Source organism: Scylla paramamosain, chromosome 20 (genome assembly GCF_035594125.1).
Source record: "Scylla paramamosain isolate STU-SP2022 chromosome 20, ASM3559412v1, whole genome shotgun sequence".
NCBI classification, from domain to species: Eukaryota; Metazoa; Arthropoda; class Malacostraca; order Decapoda; family Portunidae; genus Scylla; species Scylla paramamosain.
In genome coordinates, this window is record NC_087170.1 from 11,881,495 (window position 1) to 11,901,494 (window position 20,000).

General features: G+C 41.9%; 1 protein-coding gene across 2 annotated transcripts in view; it reads left to right on the plus strand.

Moving 5' to 3' along the window:
- The window catches only part of LOC135110327 (chondroitin sulfate N-acetylgalactosaminyltransferase 2-like), an 85,773-nt gene that overhangs the window by 24,108 nt on the left and 41,665 nt on the right, over nt 1-20,000 (plus strand). The window contains exons 2-3 of one of the 2 annotated variants that reach the window (XM_064022559.1): nt 917-1,001; nt 18,810-18,930. In XM_064022559.1, the coding sequence (XP_063878629.1) occupies nt 18,828-18,930 (103 nt within the window). In that variant the 5' untranslated portion in view covers nt 917-1,001; nt 18,810-18,827. The remainder of the gene's footprint in view (nt 1-916; nt 1,002-18,809; nt 18,931-20,000) is intronic. The other variant, XM_064022560.1, reaches the window with a different exon arrangement.

Below are 20,000 nucleotides of genomic sequence, written 5' to 3' on the forward strand. Positions count from 1 at the left end.
GATATGGATAGGAAGAAAGAGGAGGAGAAGGAAGGGGGAAAGAGGAAAAATCATAATAAAAAGGAGGTGGAAGGGGAGAGATAACAAAGTCGGAATAATGATGAGGACAAAGGAAAAAAAGGAAGAACAAAAAAGGACTAGGAGGTGGTGAAGGATGAAGAGGAGGAGGAGGAGGAGGAGAACAAAAACGAAGTAAATGAATAGAAAAAAATAAAGATGAGAACAAAATCAGAGAGAGAGAGAGAGAGAGAGAGAGAGAGAGAGAGAGAGAGAGAGAGAGAGAGAGAGAGAGAGAGAGAGAGAGAGAGTAGCCGCACCACATTCTGACCTTGTCGTGACCTTCACTAACATCTGATGACGTGCGTGTGGTGGTGAAGTGGTTATGTGGTGGTGGTAATGGTGGTGGTGTCGCCAGTTGTGGGGCGGAACTTGTGGTGAGAGTACAAGGTGGTGGTGTCAAGGTGTGATGTGGTGTTGTGTTGTGGTTGAAGTGGGTGTGCTGTGGTGCAGGTTGTGGTGATGTGTGGTGAGAAGAGGGAAGGGAATGGTGTGGTGTAGGTTGTACGGTGGTGTTTCTGGTGTAGGACAGCGGTGTAGGTTAAATTGTGATTGTGTGGTAATGGTGTTGTTATGTTGATAGTGACAGTGGCATTGTGGTGTTGCCTTGTGTTATGGTGTTGTGCCGTGGAGGTGATGACAGTGGTGCACACATATGGCGGTGTTATAATGATGATGCGGTGACGTGATTTCTTTGTGGTGTTGTACTGGGGTTGGTATTGAGATCGTGGTGTTGTGACGTGTTAGGACTGTTAGTGGCAGCAGTGGTGGTGGTGGTGGTGGTGGTGGTGGGGACGTGGCGGTGCAGTGGTGGTGTTGGCAGTGGTGTTACATGATCGGTGTGGCCGCGGTGTTGCAGGTGAGGACTCATAAACGCAGCCATGGAGGAGGAAGTCATCTTTACCATTATCAAGATTATCGTGGCGGGAGCAAAGCAACAACAGGTAACACATGCTGACTAACGCGCTCATTATCTTTACTCTTTGATAAGTGATGTGAACTTTTCAGGTTTTTTTTTTTTTTTTTTTGTTTGAGTTTTTTTTTTTTTTTTTTTTTTTTTTTTTTTTTTTTTGTTACCCTTGATTGGTTGTTTGTGTTAATGTGATTGTCTGGTTGTTAAGTTTGATGGTCTCTGTGTTTGTTTGTTAGAGGGATTTTTCTTTTTTGGTGTTGTTGGTATTAACTTTTTATTTAGTTATTTATTTATTTATTTTGATTTTACTTTATTTATTCTATTTTTTTCATGGTCAACTTTTGCTTGCTTAGTATGATTTTTCTGAGGATGTTAATTTGATTATTTGTTTATGTTAACTTAAATCATCTTGATATTACTATTTTTTTTATTCTTGTGCGGATGCTGACTTTGATTTCCTCGTGCTGAAAGCTTCTTTCCTGCAGCTGTACTCACCACGACCACCGGAACACTTGTAACTTTATCGAGTAAAGCATGGTCTCCAAAGAGTCAACCGTATATGCATGCCTGTAGATACGTACATATACAAAAGCGCGGGTGGTGCATGGTGCACGCGCGCACGGTGCACGGGCGCGCACACACACACACACACACACACACACACACACACACACACACACACACACACACACACACACACACACACACACACACACACTATATATATATATATATATATATATATATATATATATATATATATATATATATATATATATATATATATATATATATATATATATATATATATATATATATATATATTATGTAATGTGCGTGTGTATATATACTTAGTAAAGGTCGAGGAGGCACCGCATTAGTCATGAAGTCAAATGAGGCTGGCGACCCTCGCTGGTCGCGCAGACAAACCTTACCTGCATTAATTAACAGTGAGGCAATAAGGCAATACCTCCGCTGTGATGCATGAGGGCCGCGGACGTGCACGTGTTGGGAATGTGCTGTGTGGAGAGAGGGAAAGAAAAACCGCTAATGATAAAAACAACTGATAGAACATAAACGAAGAAAAAAGTTGGATGTTTCCGAAATGATGCGTGAATGAACTTAGTACATTGTCATTATGAGTGAAATTAGAAATGCCCGGATAATGTTTGTGTCTATCGTCCTCAAGAAGAAAAATGCGAAATGAAAAACAGTAAATATAAAGTAGAAACATAGTAAAACCACTCAAATAAATTAATTTATCTATATGAACTAATGAACGAAATTAAATAAGAGCACAAATTCAGTCGGAAAGTGCAGGAGAGTTAAAATGAAGTTGTCAGCGTGAATAAATAAAGGTATATTCTATTCAGGTCGTATTGCTGTAGTGAAGCCAAGCACTTGTACACTCCACTCCATGTTAGGATGTGTTTACCTCTGCACGGGAACATGTGGAGCTGAAAGTGGTTAGGTAATTCTAGCACGAGTAATTGGCAGTAGTTGCGCTTAATGTTTTGTTTTGTTTCTCTAGTTGTCCGTAATTTTTTGGTGCTGGCAAATAATGTAATGGGACTTGAGTGATTGGCGATGGTTATGCTTGTTTGTGTTGTAATGTTTCACTTTGTTTTGCTCGATCTACGTGAATATTCGATGCCGTAATTGTTGAGTGTTGCGTTTAATTGTTCGTTTGAAAAAATAATGGTTTGTGATAATGTAAATAGTGTGTGTGTGTGTGTGTGTGTGTTTATTTGTTTTTTGTTTGGTTGGATTGTGTGTGTGTGTGTGTGTGTGTGTCCGTCCGTCCGTCCGTCAGTCCTTGTGTGTGTGTGTGTGTGTGTGTGTGTGTGTTTGTCAATATTTAACAATTTTACTCCATGTGTGTCAATATTTGATGGTGGAATGTGTTACTCCTTACGATTTGAAAGAGTTGGGTTTTCCTCGCTCTAAAAGTAGTTTATCATACTCAAGGTTATTTTTATTTTCTTTAAGTAATATAAGAAAGCTAAACATAACAGTAAATAAAGTAAAAGTGTGTGTGTATACAGTATATATCAGAAGGAAGTCTCACCATCCACCATTAAATAAAAACAAACAGAATGACAAACAATAAATTAGAGAAAAAATGCCTAAATAGAGCAATAATTAAAAAAAAGAATCAAAAGAAATTTTCACCATCCAACATAATATAAAAACAAACAAAAATTATAAAAACTGCATTGGAAAAACAAACTTAAACAGAATAATAGAGAAATGTAAATATAACGCATATATCACAGTCAACTATTAATATCAAGTCTTGAAGTCCCTGAACAGAATAACAAGTAAGAATGTAAACAAGCAAAGTACGCACCAGAAAAAGTGTTTACGCATCGAGGGAGCCACGTGACTGTGAGTGCCGCCTCTGGGAAGTGATGAGGTGAAAACTGGCGGCGGGGCGGAGAGATGTGGCAGGTGTCAGTGGTGACAGCTGAGGGGGGAGGTGGGGCAGGAGTGAGGGACTGATAAGGGGGGTGACGGAGAAGGAGGAGGAGGAGGAGGAGGAGGAGGAGGAGGAGGAGGAGGAGGAGGAGGAGGAAGGAAGGAATTGGTGAATTAGTAGGTAAAGGAGCATTGTGTCCAGGAAGTGCGCGGTAGTAATACAAGTTTGTTTCTGTGAGGGGACAGAGAGAGAGAGAGAGAGAGAGAGAGAGAGAGAGAGAGAGAGAGAGAGAGAGAGAGAGAGAGAGAGAGAGAGAGAGAGAGAAATGGGTTCCAATAATTTCATATACACAACTAAATTCTTTGAGAAACTACTACAAGAAACATTTAACCAAACTATTAAAAAAAAACTCCATAACATTTCTTTTCATTACCTTTTATATACTTCCATTCTTTATTTACTGTTTATCCTCCGGTCAATATTTGCCTCGCTGTCTTTCTTGTTCTTCCGTTTTCTTTCTCATTAACCCTTCCTCTGCGACACGAAACAGTTAGCAGCACCAGAAGCAATGCGTGAAGTCTTTACAAGCATCTACAAGAAAGTTAACCCATAAAAGAATACATTTTGCTATTTTTTCCCAGTTCAAAGATTGGATGCTGCTGTAGAACAAGTAAAGATGTCTCGGAGTGAGATGTACTAAGTAGCAGTCAAAGCGTTAAGATGTGTGTGTGTGTGTGTGTGTGTGTGTGTATTCGTTAATCTCTCTGCTCCTATACCACCTGTGCGTGTGTTCAAGGTTCCCTCTACGTCCCAGTCCCAGAAAGGAAGCAAGGGTCCCTATCACTCCTCGACACACGCACGGCACACCTGACCACCCTTGCCTGTCCCTCTCCCATTATCAAAACACTCAGGTACATTCTGTTTGCTGTCTTACTCTCCCTCCTCCATGTGACCCTCCTCCTCCCCCTCCTCCTCATCCTCCTCCTTATTTGCCTTCTCATCCGCTTCCTCTCTTTCTTTGCCCATATCCTCCTTCTCATCCTTGTCTTCTTCCTCCCCCTCGTCGTTTCTTGATTCTCTTCTCTCTATTTTTCGTTGTCTTCTCTTGTTCTGTTCTCGCCCTTCTTGTTATCTTCATGTTCTCACCGTCGTTGTCGTCGTCGTCGTCGTCGTCGTCGTCTTTCTCTTCCTCCTCCTGCATTTCCTCGTCACATCATATTGTTTTTTTTTTAACGGGACTACAAAACCCGTAGCGTGAAGGCAACAGCGCGGCCCTTGTGGAGGTGGGACAGACAAGTTCGTGCAGTGCTGGCGCCGCATTCCGCCTCGCGTGGCTCCTGGCGGGCGTGCTGAGGTCCCGGCGCCCACACACACACACACACACACACACACACACACACACACACACACACACGAGAGAGAGAGAGAGAGAGAGAGAGAGAGAGAGAGAGAGAGAGAGAGAGAGAGAGAGAGAGAGAGAGAGAGAGAGAGAGAGAGAGAGAGAGAGGCAAAGACAAAAAAGAAATTCATTGATTCACGCCGCAACAGAGGTCATCACACGCAGAGAGAGAGAGAGAGAGAGAGAGAGAGAGAGAGAGAGAGAGAGATCAGAAAAGTGTTAAGTGATTTTGTCTATCTTAAAATAGAAATAAAGAGTCAGATAATTATTTACTGTGCCCAGTGATGTCTGTGTCACTGTGCCTCCTTCTCCTCCTCCTCCTCTTCATCCTCCTCCTCCTCCTCTTCCTCTCATTGCATCATCATCAGCAACATTCTTCTTCTCTACGTTCAGTTTGCTGTTTTTAAGTGACAGCTTTAATTTGTTTTTATATAAGAGAGAGAGAGAGAGAGAGAGAGAGAGAGAGAGAGAGAGAGAGAGAGAGAGAGAGAGAGAGAGAGACACACACACACACACACACACACACACACACACACACACACACACACACACACACACACACACGCGTTAATATTACATAAGTGTTGCTATGAAGCGCGTCACACATGCAGGAAGGTGCATCAAGTCTTCCAAAGCAGCATACGAGGCCGCTCCATTATTAAACTGAAGACACACACACACACACACACACACACACACACACACACACGGCGGCCGGTGCTTCCTCCCCCATGAGTGTGGTGACGTTCCTTCCTTGGGGCGTATCCTGTTCCCTAAGGTTGACGTGCTTCCTGTATGAATAGGTCTCTATTATATATATATATATATATATATATATATATATATATATATATATATATATATATATATATATATATATATATATATATATATATATATATATATATATATATATATATATATATATATATATATATATATATATATATATATATATATATATATATATATATATATATATATATATATATATATATATATATATATATAATGTTTCAAGATACTTACTGATTGAGTGACTGAAAGAAAAAAAAAAAAGGCGAGGTGGTATGCAACAATTTACGACACCAAAAGCAACGTATGGAATATTTATAAGCATCTAGAAAAAAAAAGATGATAAGTAAGAATAGATGTTACAATTTCCCGCCAGCACAATGTAGCTAGAGAACAAGAAAAGATATCGCAGAGAGGTTAGTAATTAAGCAAAAAATGTGCCAAATAACAGTGATAGTAAACATATTCCGTGTTGTATATATGTCTTTCAAGACTTATCCTTCAATTTTGGATAATCTTTTTGGCCTTCCTCTTTATGGACAGGCACCTCAGTGGGTCTTTTTTTCCCCCTTTCTTGTTGGCCTTGGCCTGAGATCCTCTTACATAAAAAAAGAAATACTCTGTTTATTCTGCTAAGGTGCTTCATCTGTTCTTGTGCTTAATCACGTGTTTTTGTCTTGTAATGTGCTTGTAATTGTGTCGCGTAATGTGATTGTACTGTCTTGTGCTTCATCTACTTAGGTGTTTCATTACTTGTGTTCTTGTGTGTTTTCTTTCTGGTAGTCTGCTTTTAAAAATGTGGTTCTTGTGGTGTTCTAGTGACGTGTTTCTACTACGAGTTTCATTTACCTTTTTTTCTACTAACGTGTTCCTAAACTAGTGCTTCTCTCCAAAACGTTATTCCTCTTCAAAGGTACAACAAAGGTGTTTTTGATGCACCCATTTATGTCTTGTACAGGTTAATGGGCATGTCTTATTACTGGTTTGATTTGTTTGTTTATTTTCTTATCATCAATCCTTTCATCTTTTTTTTATTTGTTTCTATTCAAATATCCTCTAATTGTTTCTTTCCTGGTTTTCTTTCTTTTCATTTTATGCGTTTGGCGACTCAAGGTTTTCTTTGGATTTCATATTTCGTTTTCCTTCTTGACTTTTATTTTTTTCTTCACGATTCTTTGCTTATCTTCAGTTTCTTTTCTTGGATTTCTTTAACAGTTTTTCTCTCTCTCTCTCTCTCTCTCTCTCTCTCTCTCTCTCTCTCTCTCTCTCTCTCTCTCTCTCTCTCTCTCTCTCTCTCTCTCTCTCTCTCTCTCTCTCTCTCTCTCTCTCTCTCTCTCTCTCTCTCTCTAATTTTGGTTATTTTAATATTTAAATTTCCCATCTCTTTATAATAATTTTTTTATCTTCTCCTCTGAGTCTCATTTCTTTTTTCCCGACATAAGTTTTATCTTCATTTACTTTACTTCTTTGTTTTTAATAATCTGGTTACTTGATATTAATATATTATAAATTCTGCTGGTTTGTTATTTTGGTCTTATTTTCGTCTTCTTTTTTTTTATTACTTTTTATTCCACTTTAGTTAAGATGAATTGGTTCATTTATTTCATTCACTTCAGTTAACTCCATTATGAGTATTTTCTCCTTTCCAATTCCTTTTTCTTCTTTTTTTTTTTTTTTTATTCAGTTTAGCTTAAGTGTTCATCCCCCCCGTCTCTCTCTCTCTCTCTCTCTCTCTCTCTCTCTCTCTCTCTCTCTCTCTCTCTCTCTCTCTCTCTCTCTCTCTCTCTCTCTCTCTCTCTTACCAACCATACAAAAATGAGGAGCGAAAAGCCTCAACATGCCATCTCTCTCTCTCTCTCTCTCTCTCTCTCTCTCTCTCTCTCTCTCTCTCTCTCTCTCTCTCTCTCTCTCTCTCTCTCTCTCTCTCTCTCTCTCTCTCTCTCTTACCAACCATACAAAAATGAGGAGCGAAAAGCCTCAACATGCCAATAAGATGATTATAGAAGGGAATTTGTAAAAGTTTGCCAATTTAGTTTCTGAGGTGTCTGGTTACTCCTCTTCTGGTATACTGGAATAACATTAGCGCTTCCATCCGAGGTCTAACTTAGGTTTAGATTAGGTTAGGTTTGGTTTGGTTAAGTTTGGTGGGATTAGGTTACGTGTGGTGAGGATCGGTATAGGTAGGCGAAATTAGGTTTAGGTTAATTCAGTTTATTGATGGGTGGTGATGGGTGCGACAAAAAAGTAGGAGACAGTAAGGTGGAAACGGTGACCTGCCCTGGTGACCTCTGACGGACCACTCCCAGCCAAGACGACGATGATGAAGAAGAGAGAGAGGAGAAGAGAGAGAGAAAAGGAAGAGGAAGAAGGGGGAGGAAGAAAGAAGGTAATGAATATGAAGACGAAGAAAAAGGAGAGTAAAGAAGTTAATGCACAAATATGGGCTCTTCTTGGCAAATCCGGAGACGTAAAGAGCGTAGAAGAAAGAGGAAAAGAAAGGAAGAAGAAGAGGAAGCAGGAAAAAATTCAGCCTCTTGTCAAATCTGGAAGTATAAAGAGAGTGGCATGCACTAACATGTCATTACGTGTCACCGCTGCCTTCTCTCCGCCTGCTCAACACGCCAAGCAGCCAGACACATAACAAAAAATGGGCGAAAAAAGAAGGAAAACAAAACAGTAAGGAAATGAAAAAGAAAACATAGAAAATATACTTCGTTGCTATTTTTAAGACAAAACAAAGGAAGAAAGGAGGGAATGAATAGTAGGTGTTGTGTATATACGTAGTAACAAACAAAAAAGTGAGCAAAATAATAAAGAAAAAAAAAGTTTTTCTTCTTGTTTCCGTTCTCGTATTGGTCAGCTGAGCTACAAAGGGAGAGACAGAGGAATAAGAATCTCAAACATTGTAAATAAGAAGTTGTTTTGACAAGAACATTAAAAGATAAAGGAAACAAAGAATATGTAAAATGCATGATCCATTGTCACGTTGGCCACGGAAAAAAAAAATGAAAAAAATATATATATAACTTTATAAATTTCGTGAATCCAGAAGCTGGCTCATAAAAACAAGCTTCCGAATTGACGGAAACTTTAAAAAAAAATGTATTTATCAAGCAAATCGTAAAAAAAAAGGAAAAGACGAAAAATAGATAAAATTAATAAATAGGTAAACAGGTTCTCGTAAACTTTCGTAAATTCAGCAAATAAACAAAAAAAAATCTATAAAAAATTGAACTCTATTCCTGCATTTATCAACTCATAAAAAAAAAGAAAAAGAAAAAGAAAAGCAAGACCAAAAATAAATAGGTAAACAGCTTCTAAACTTTCGTAAATATTGAAGCTGTTTTGTCGAATAGCGACTTCATAAACTGTAACATAACAAATCAACAAAAAATAAAGTTAAAAAAAAAAATTCTGCCACATTAATCAGTGTTATAAATGGAAGGAAAAAGAGAGAGGGAGAGAGAGAGAAAAAAAAGTCTCGTAAACTTCTCCAATCCGGACGCTGTTTTGGAGGAGGAGGAGGAGGAGGAGGAGGAGGAGGAGGAGGAGGCAAGGATCCCTTTTGGCGTTGACGTTATCCTCTTCCTCATCAGTAAAAGCAGATTTCGTTCCCCTGAGAAGCCTTTGCACTCTTCCCTGGGACTGTGTGTGTGTGTGTGTGTGTGTGTGTGTGTGTGTGTGTGTGTGTGTGTGTGTGTGTGTGTGTGTGTTCCTTCCTTCCTTCCTTCCTGCTTTCCTTTCTTTTTCTTTCTATCTTCCTTCCTTCTATACCTCGTTATACCTACTCCCTTCCTCCCTTCCTTCCTTCCTTTCCTTTCTTTATTCTTTCCTTTCTTTTTCTTTCCTTCTTTCTTTCGTTCTTTCTTTACTACCTCCGTACCTATTACCACATTTCTCTCTCTCTCTCTCTCTCTCTCTCTCTCTCTCTCTCTCTCTCTCTCTCTCTCTCTCTCTCTCTCTCTCTCTCTCTCTCTCTCTCTCTCTCTCTCTCTCTCTCTCTCCTTCATTTCCTCATTTACTTACCTCCCTTCCTATCCCTCTCCCTCTTCTTCCTTTCCTTTACTTCGTCCTTTACTTGTCTCCTCTCCTCTCCTCTCCCTCTTCCTTTCCTTCTTCACTCTACCACTCCCCCTTTACCTTACTTGGGAAGAAGAAAGACTGGGGGGGAGATGGACATGGTGGGGAGAGGAAGAGGAGGGAGAGCAGCATTATAGAGGAGTTAGGATGAGTGGTGTTGGTGTTGGTGTTGGTGGTGGTGGTAGTAGTGGTGATGGTGGTGGTGGTGGCAGTAAGAACAAGGACAAGGAGAAATTATGTATGTTGTGATGGTGATGATAATGAAGAAAGGAATGGTGCTGGTGATGATAGTGGTGGTGTGAAGGATGATGATGATGATGATGATGATGAGGAGGAGGAGGAGGAGGAGGAGGAGGAGGAGGAGGAGGAGGAGGAGGAGGAGGAGAAGGAATGGGAAAATGTTAGTAATGATGGTGATGATGAAAGGGAATGGTGGTGACTGCAGGGGTGATGAAGAGGACTGTTGAAGGTGATGGTGGTAGTGTGAAGGAGGAAGAGGAGGAAGAGGAGGAGGGAAATGGTGGACAGAAGGAAGGCAGACAGGCAGGAAGGTTCAAGTCTGGGTGAGGGCATCGTAGGGGGCTGTTTCCTTACTAACGACGGTGAAAGTGAATGGCGGGGGAGGGAGTGTCACGCCCCACACGTTTTTCCGCCTGTTTGGGTGGGAATGGGATTGCTGCGTGTTTTTTTTTTTTTTCGTGTTTTCTTTTTTCTTTCTCGTTTTCTTCGGACTGGAGACTGGCTGGCTAAGAACGAGAGAGAAAAAAAGTCTTGTTATTGCTGCTCCACACACACACACACACACACACACACACACACACACACACACACACACACACACACACACACACACACACACACACAAAGTAAAAAAAAAAAAAAACATACAATAGAAATGTTACAAAATCCAGGTTACGGTCAGTTCCCGAGTTGTGTTGGTGCAATCGTACGCAAAACACAGCATTACCGTACAGAAAAATGACTCGTTTCTTAAGGACTTTGAGGCGTCTGGACCCAAACAACCACTGAACTCTGCTTGTCGCTGAGGTAACGACGGCGTGCATCCCTCTTGTCTCTGCTCGTTGCGTTCTTCGTCACCTCAATGCTTCTCATCTGTTCTATTATCGATTGGTGCCCTGCGGAGTCTTATATGGCACTCTGAGGTACACACTGGAGCTTGGCAAATGGGTGCTGACTGACTGACTGACTGACTGACTGACTGACTGGGGTGTTCTCAGCTGCTCTCTTTACTCTTTAGTTCTGCTTTGTAGCTGTAGCATCGCGGGACCTTTTAAGACACGAAGCTCTATCTCTCTCTCTCTCTCTCTCTCTCTCTCTCTCTCTCTCTCTCTCTCTCTCTCTCTCTCTCTCTCTCTCTCTCTCTCTCTCTCTCTCTCTCTCTCTCTCTCTCTCTCTCTCTCTCTCTCTCTCTCTCTCTCTCTCTCTCTCTCTCTCTCTCTCTCTCTCTCTCTCTTGCATCATCCACCCAGCTAGACAAGAAAACAAAAAACTTAATACTTAATCTCCCACAAAAAAATAAAATAAATAGATACAATATGAACATTTGTCACTCTAGAAACAATAACCAATAGAAAAATGTCCACTATCTATTTATCTCTCCGTCTATCTATATTTTTCTCCCTCTCCTTACCAATTGAATTAACTAGATGCATAAATGACTCAGCTGGCCACAAAACACAGCCGTTTTACCAGAAGACAAAACAGTAACCAGGCAAACAGGTGCAATTGGATTCAGTTTGTTGTATCCACGCGTGGTTAGTGTGTTTCTTCTGACCTGCCACCTGCCTGCGACTTTCTGTGTCTTGTTAACGCCTTCCCTGTTGTTTAACGTCTTTCCTTCATCACTAACCACTCTGAGACATTATACTAGCCAGGAATTGTAATATCCATCTTTTTTTATTCCCCTTCTCTTTTATCGATGGCTATAAATATTTCATACATTGTTTTTTAGTGTTGTGAAAGTCAGTGTTGTCTTGATTGGTGTTAAGGAGCAGACCACCTCGGAGCGACTGGCAAGGCAGCGGGTTCTCCTGCACCTGTGTTTGTGTAGTGGTTAACTCCCTGGCTTATGAATATGTAGGGGGCAGGCTTGCTTCGAGGTGAGGGTAGTGCTGCAGCCTCGCCAACCTCGCCATCTTGTCCCAACACTCCTTTTCCTTTGCTGCATGTGGTTAGGATACTACTACTGCTACTACTACTACTACTACTACTACTACTACTACTACTACTACTACTACTACTACTACTACTACTACTATTATTATTACTACTGCTACTACTACTGCTACTACTACTACTACTAATAATAATAATAATAATAATAAATAATACAATGCACAGAAATATGAAGCTTTTTCTTACATATCTTTCGCAAAAATCACCTAAAACCACGGAACATTAAGACGTTTGACATCAAACTATTACAATATAAAATGGAATATAACCAGAATATAGCTACGTTTATGTTATGACTAAAACATTAAAACAGAAATACGAGTAGAATCAAACTGCTTAAATTATTGAGTTGTGGCGCGTTTTAGTTAATTATTCGTATTTTCTTGATTTCTCGTTAAGGATAAGAGCAATAAGACCTACTAAGGACAGGAAGAGGGACAATTAAGAGCCACGAAGGACAGGAAGAGGGACTATAGGAGCAACGAAGGACAGGAAGAGGGACAACAAGAGCCACGAAGGACAGGAAGAGGGACAATAAGAGCCACGAAGGACAGGAAGAGGGACAACAAGAGCCACGAAGGACAGGAAGAGGGACAACAAGAGCCACGAAGGACAGGAAGAGGGACAATAAGAGCCACGAAGGACAGGAAGAGGGACAACAAGAGCCACGAAGGACAGGAAGAGGGACAATAAGACCTACTAAGGACAGGAAGAGGGACAATAAGAGCCACGAAGGACAGGAAGAGGAACAATAAGAGCCACGAAGGACAGGAAGAGGGACTATAGGAGCCACGAAGGACAGGAATAAGAATAAGAGGTACTGAAGACAAGAATAAGAACGATGACTATAAAAGACAAGGATAACGACATGAGTAAAATATGAATAAGGATAAGAAAAGGGAATGAGATGCGAAAGACAAGAATAAAGATAAGGGTTAAAAATAAAACTGCTTGGATATAAATAAGGGTAAAGCTTGGATGAGGGTCAGGGAAGGGAATGTAAATGAAAGAAGGGGTGGGAAGGATGTGGATAGGAAGAAAGAAGGATAAGGTGTAAGTCCGGATTGGGTGAGTTTGGAAGGATCCTACAGTCTATCCGGTTTGTACCAAATCTCCTCCTCCTCCTTCTCCTCCTCCTCCTCCTCCTCCTCCTCCTCCTCTGCGGGCTGGATCAAGGAGCGCCAAGTTAGGGATGCCTGGAAGAGAGAGAGAGAGAGAGAGAGAGAGAGAGAGAGAGAGAGAGAGAGAGAGAGAGAGAGAGAGAGAGAGAGAGAGAGAGAGAGAGAGAGAGAGAGAGAGAGCAAGGTGATGGTGATGTAACCCAGATGTCCATCCTCCTCCACCCTCCAGCCAGCCTTGATAGTGATAGTGATAGTGATGGAAGGCCTTGGTCTATGGTGTATGGTGAGGAAGGGTCAAAGGTCAAGAATATCTGGGTGATTTAATTGCTATTTATGAGGGAATTTAGAGTTGTGTGTGTGTGTGTGTGTGTGTTGTGGCATTGTTTTTTTATGGTGTTTCTCTCTCTCTCTCTCTCTCTCTCTCTCTCTCTCTCTCTCTCTCTCTCTCTCTCTCTCTCTCTCTCTCTCTCTCTCTCTCTCTCTCTCTCTCTCTCTCTCTCTCTCTCTCTCTCTCTCTCTCTCTCTCTCTCTCTCTCTCTCTCTCTCTCTCTCTCTCTCTCTCTCTCTCTCTCTCTCTCTCTCTCTCTCTCTCACACACACACACACACACACACACACACACACACACACACACACACACACACACACACACACACACACACACACACACACACACACACACACACACACACTACCCATATAGCAAAATACGATAACAGTAACTCAATACACAATCTTCTACCAAAAATGAAAATAAAAAAAAATAAATACAATGCGAATATTTTCCACTAGAGAAACAATAACCAGCAGAGAAAATGTCTACTAAGTATAATGTAAAGGACATGGTCGTGGTGAGGGACGAGGCTGACGAGGTTACAGCAGAGACGAGGCGTACAGCAGGTGGCTCCGTGGCCCGCCCCAAGACAGACGTAGGGGAAGGGGCGTGCACGGAAGGATGTCTGCGGAAGGTTATAGGAAGGGATGTAGTGAAGGGAGGGAAGGCCATGTGACGGGGTGGGCAGGGCGGAAGGCTGTAGGGTGAGAGCTGTTACGGGAGGGAGAGGAAAATGATGAACGATATGTTATTCAGTAAGCAGGTGAAGGGACCTTGGGTAAGAGGAAGGGCAGTGTGTGTGTGTGTGTGTGTGTGTGTGTGTGTGTGTGTAGGAAGGAAGGATGTAAGGGAAGATGGCGTTAGTGACACACACACACACACACACACACACACACACACACACACACACACACACACACACACACACACACACACGTTCCATCCATGCACGACTTTAGGAAAACAATGTGCCTGACACGTCTGAGAAAAGAAAAAATGCGAAAGAAAAATGCTCTAAGATATTTAAATTCACCAAGAAATCTCTTTAAAATCTCGTCACTGTCTCGCCGTCTCAGCGTGTTGCTTTTCTCGTATCCTTTCCTCGTTTTCTTGAGAGTACTTTGCGAATTTGACAACCAAACCCCGCCGAGCCTCGCACACGTGTCGCCGCACAAGGATATCCCCGCTCCGGGCGACCCTCGTACATAAAAATGCAGCCTTGGCGAAACTGGTCAGTGAACCTTCGCCGGCGTGGACTGTGAGACCTGCCACGGCCACCACCACGAGGGACATTGTTGCCTCCTCCTTTGTCTCTCTCTGGCGTCTGGCGACTGTGAGGAGGGCGTCATAGAGCGCCCAAACAATTTTAAAACTTCTTTCATAATTATTATTTTCAAAGCCCACTGTTGATTCGTCGGGTTCTCATGATATTTTCTCCATTGCTGATATAGGATCACCATCAAGCTGTCATTACAATCATGGAATCACCTTGAAAGTCACAGTAACCTCCACCAGAACACAAGCTGTGGAGAGTACAGTCCTGAAATTCATGTTATTGAACAAGCCACTCCCTCAACAGCGCTGTCATGCAGAGAATTGCATGCCTTGGTAATGGAACTCGCAGGGATGGTTGTTGTTGTTTCTTTGAGTGGAAACATTTGCTTGATAATCTGATCCTCAAACCTCAGGGACTGTCATTACAGCAACACATACCACTGTCAGTATTTGTTTTTTCAAACATTTCGGAGCTTATCTCCACTATTTTTCAACAGACAGTGTCTGTTATTGGTACCCTGAAAGGTACTTTCAGGATTCTAATGGAAAGGTTCAGCAGCGCTAGTGAGCAGTAACATTGTGAGAATCAGGCATGTCATGGCTGTGGCCTGTGAAAAAGACCACAACCGTGACAAAGTGTTTGAGAATACGACTTAGTCTTTCCATCAGGAGCATTAGGGAAGACACAATACATAAGATGGTTAAGCAAGGGAATTAGGAACTAGTGATTAGGAGTATTGGTAGCAACTCTCGTCCACCATTCAGTTATTGCACAGTAAAAAAAATTGCCAACAAAAACAATAGCAATCATGTCGTCAGTATCTAAATATGAGAGACTTGAAGAAAATTTTTATATTTGTGGATAGGGACAGTTCGTAGGATTGGCAGGTGTGGATCTGTTCGTTTCTTGCTCTGCTCTTGCGCTGTATTTTCCACCCTACTTTAATGTAGAGAGCTCAAAGGCGAGGGTATGCAAAACATCATTGCAAAGGATTTTAATAGGTAGCATGAAGTAGTCAGAGCTTGGAGGAGAGGAAGGAACAAGCCCTGAATCGTCCAAGGTAGAGTTTTTTTTTTTTTTAGCAAAGGTTTGAGCTAAGAGTTCAGCTTTAGAAATAGATGAGATGGCAGTATTTCCATCAGGTTGAAATAAAGGAGGAAAAGATGAAGAAGCAATGTTGTTGGAGATATTTTTTGGCTAGGTTGTTACGTATTGAGTAAGTTTCTATATGCTTCAGAACTGTGTGTGTGTGTGTGTGTGTGTGTGTGTGTGTGTGTGTGTGTGTGTAAGGCGACTGTCTCTCGTGTGTTTGGCAATCTATTGGGAGCACTAGTAAGGAAGTTGTGTTTGCTATTAAACAAGGGAGATGATTCGGAGTAGTAATTATTATTACCTTAATTATTAATTATAATTAATTATTATTACTTTTGTATAACTCCGATATATTTTTCCATTCCAGTATAAGAAGTATGTGAGAGAAAATTATGCGAGTAGGGAAGATAGATTTCACGAAGGAAATATTAGTGTTGACATCACCTGTGCCATCATATACCAGTGCTTTGTGTTGTTATTATATCAAGAGTGTTAGTTTAGAATTAAAGACCTGATTGGTTGATTGACAGACACTGCTTTTCCGTGATGAGTGTTAGATAAGAGATACAGACCTGTTTGACCTAACCTAACCTAACCTGACAGACATTGTTATTCTGTGATGAGCTTTAGATAAGAGGTAAGACTCGACTGATTAATTAACTGATAGGCTGACGGACATTGGTGAAGTTAAGTGAAGGGCATAATATCAAAACGCCAAAATTATCATTACTAGCTCTTATTTCCAAGCCGCTGCCCCGCCTCCCCTTGCCATCCCGCAGCCACCCTACCACCCAGTCACGGCGCAGCGCAAGGGCGTCACTGGCAGGCTGAAAAATACGGAGGAGATTGAAAATAAAGCTTCTTGAGTTGTTTGTTGCAAGGCATTGATGGTGGTGGTGGTGGTTGTGGTGGTGGTGATGATAGTGGTGGTGGTGGTGATGGTGGTGGTGGTGGTGGTGGTGGTGGTGATGGTCAGTGCTTATACATCCAGAAGACTCCTGTCCTTCCTTTTCTGTCCCTCTTCCCCTCTCATCTCTTCCCTTCTCTTCTCTCCCTTTCCTTCACTCTTCGATTTCCTTCTCTCTTGCCTTTTCTTCCTTTCTCATTCCTTCTCTTCTCTCTCCCCTACACTTTCCTTCCCTCTCCCATTTCCTCCCATCTCCCTTTCTTTCCATCTCCCTTTTCCTTCCCTCTCCCTTTTCCTCTCACATTCCTTTCCTTCTTCCAATCCCATCTCCTCCCTTTCCTTCCCTTCCCTTCCCTTCCCTTCCCTTCTCTTCCCTTCCCTTCTCTTCCCATTCATCCTCTCTTTCCTTCTCCCATCGCCTCCCATCCTTCCTTCGCTTTGCTGCTACCCGCCCTTCCTCTCATCCTCCTCCTCCTCCTCCTCCTCCTCCTCCTCCTCCTCCTCCTCCTCTTCTCTCACCACTCCGGTAGAAACTTAGGAGCCGCTCTGAAATTATTGTGGTCACTACTCTCTCTCTCTCTCTCTCTCTCTCTCTCTCTCTCTCTCTCTCTCTCTCTCTCTCTCTCTCTCTCTCTCTCTCTCTCTCTCTCTCTCTCTCTCTCTCTCTCTCTCTCTCTCTCTCTCTCTCTCTCTCTCTCTCTCTCTCTCTCTCTCTCTCTCTCTCTCTCTCTCTCTCTCTCTCTCTCTCTCTCTCTCTCTCTCTCTCTCTCTCTCTCTCTCTCTCTCTCTCTCTCTCTCTCTCTCTCTCTCTCTCTCTCTCTCTCTCTCTCTCTCTCTCTCTCTCTCTCTCTCTCTCTCTCTCTCTCTCTCTCTCTCTCTCTCTCTCTCTCTCTCTCTCTCTCTCTCTCTCTCTCTCTCTCTCTCTCGGTCTGGTGGTGGTGGTGGTAGCGACGTGCAATCGCCACTGTCCGTTTTTCTTTATTGGCGGTGGAAGAAAACGGGCGGTGGTGGTGATAATGTGTCCGCGGTGTTCCTGGTGGTGATGGCAGAGGGATAAGGAACGTGAGGTACAGTGATGGTGATGACGATGGCGGGGAGAGGGCGGGGAGAGTGGTGATGGCAGGCGGGAGTGTGCATGAGTGTGTCTGTGTGGGGAGGAGTGAAGGTGGGGGTGATGGTGGTGCTGGTGGTTGTGATAGAATGCATTAGTAATGTTGGTGTTGAATATGGTGATGGGGGGAGATCGTGACGGTGGTGGTGATGGTACGTATTGGTGGTGCGGTGTTGATAGTGATGGTACGTGAATGATGTGATGAAATATGGTGATGATGGTGATGTTGGGATGTTATGGCGAGTAAAGGTGGTGGTGGTGGTGGTGATGATGATGATTACATGCATTGGTGGTGTGGTGTTGATAATGATAGTGTGTCAATATGATGAAAAATGGTGATGATGGTGATGTTGGGATGTACTGTTCTTTGTTGCTGGTGATGTAATATCGATGGTGTTGAAATGAGTTGCTGTATAGTGACGAAGATGATGATGAGTTTGATGATGGTGATGTTAGTGATAACGACAATGACTTTTCCTTCTTCCTGCGGCATGATGATGATGATGATAACTGTAACCGCTAGCATATGATGAATGTGTAATGGTGATAATGGTGAAACTCATAATGACTAGTGATGAGTATATTAAGTAAACAGTGGTGGTGATGATGATGATGGGGATGTTAATGGTGACCTGGTCTTGGTATAAAACGTAAATGGTGATTATGAATGATGATAGTGAGGATGGTGATACTGATAATGACTTCCACTTCTTATTCTACAGGTGGCATGATGGTGATGACACTAATGATAGATATAAAACATGAGGAGTGATAGTGAATGGTGATAGTGACGATAGTGATATTGATAATGACTTATTCTACAGGTGGTGTAATGGTGATGACACTAATGATACGTATAAAAATTAAATGATAGCAAATGTTGATAGTGATGATGGTGATGCTAATGATCGAGGTATAAAGTGATAGTGAGTGGGGATGAAATGATGATATTGCTTAGGTATAAAAAATTAACAATAAATGACGATAGTAGTGATGATGACGCCAATGATTTCCTGATCTAGGTATAAAAAGATGATCTAAGTATAAAAGTGATAGGGAATGGTGATAGTGGTGATGGTGACGCTAATTGTGGTCTCTCTGTGTGGCAGGCGGCGTGATGGTGTGTGATGCGGGTGAGGGCTGGAGGACGGCTGGGGCTTGCCCTGCTCACCCTCACCTCTCTCACCCTCCTCCTGCTGCAGCACTGTCGCCTCTCAAACCATCTGCACGGTCAGTGGTACTCTCACCTTCGCTCATCTCTCATTTTCACTCATTTTCACTCATTTTCACTCACTTTCATTCGTCTTCATTTATTTTTCACTGGTCTTTTTTTTTTATTTATGGGCCTACTTATTTTATTCACTTTCACTCACTTTCATTCATCTTCAGTTTCCTTCACTCACCTTTACTTTCCTCCTTTCGTCTTTATTTTTTTGTTTATTTTTCATTGATCAACTTATCTTCTTTCATTCACTCACTCATTTTCACTCACCTTCATTCATCTTTGTTTATTTGTTAACTTATCTTCATTCACTTTCATTCATTTTCATTCATCTTCATTCACTCTTACTCAGATTAACTCATCCTTATTAACTCGTTCCTTATTTACTCAGTTCAACACATGTTCACTCACATCTACTTACATTATCGTACCTTAATCCATCGTCTTTCACCTTCACTCATATTCACTCATGTTATGATTTGCCGTTTTTAATCTTGTTATTCATTTTTTTTTTTTACTCAGTATGTGTGCTTACTTCATTTATATTTCGTTTGTTTTAATATTTTACTAATTTCGTTTTGAACTTCATTTTTGCACTGCCCTCACCTCCAGTATCACCATCATCATCTTCACCCATGTTCACTTACTGTGTTAAATCATCCTTCTCATGCTCAGACATTTCCTTTCCTACCGTCAGTCAGTCAGTCAGTTAGTCATTCACTCTCATTCACTTTCAGTCTTCTCCCCGCACGGTGCCTCCCCTCACTTTCCCTCCCCACGCACCTTCCCACCCATCCATCTCCATCAGTCTTCCCCTCTTCACCACCACCAGTGTCTCCATCACTTTCGCCTCCTAAACACCTTCAGGTCCTCACGCATCTCCACACACTACTCCCACTTGTCTCTCCTCCTCCTCCTCCTCCTCCTCCTCCTTCTTCTTCTTCTTCTTCTCCTTCTTCCTCCTCCTCCTCCTCCTCCTTTGCTTTGATCTGCTCTTCTCTTCGCTTCGCTTCGCTTCTCTTCTCTTCTCTTCTCTTCTCTTCTCTTCTCTTCTCTTCTCTTCTCTTCTCTTCCTCTT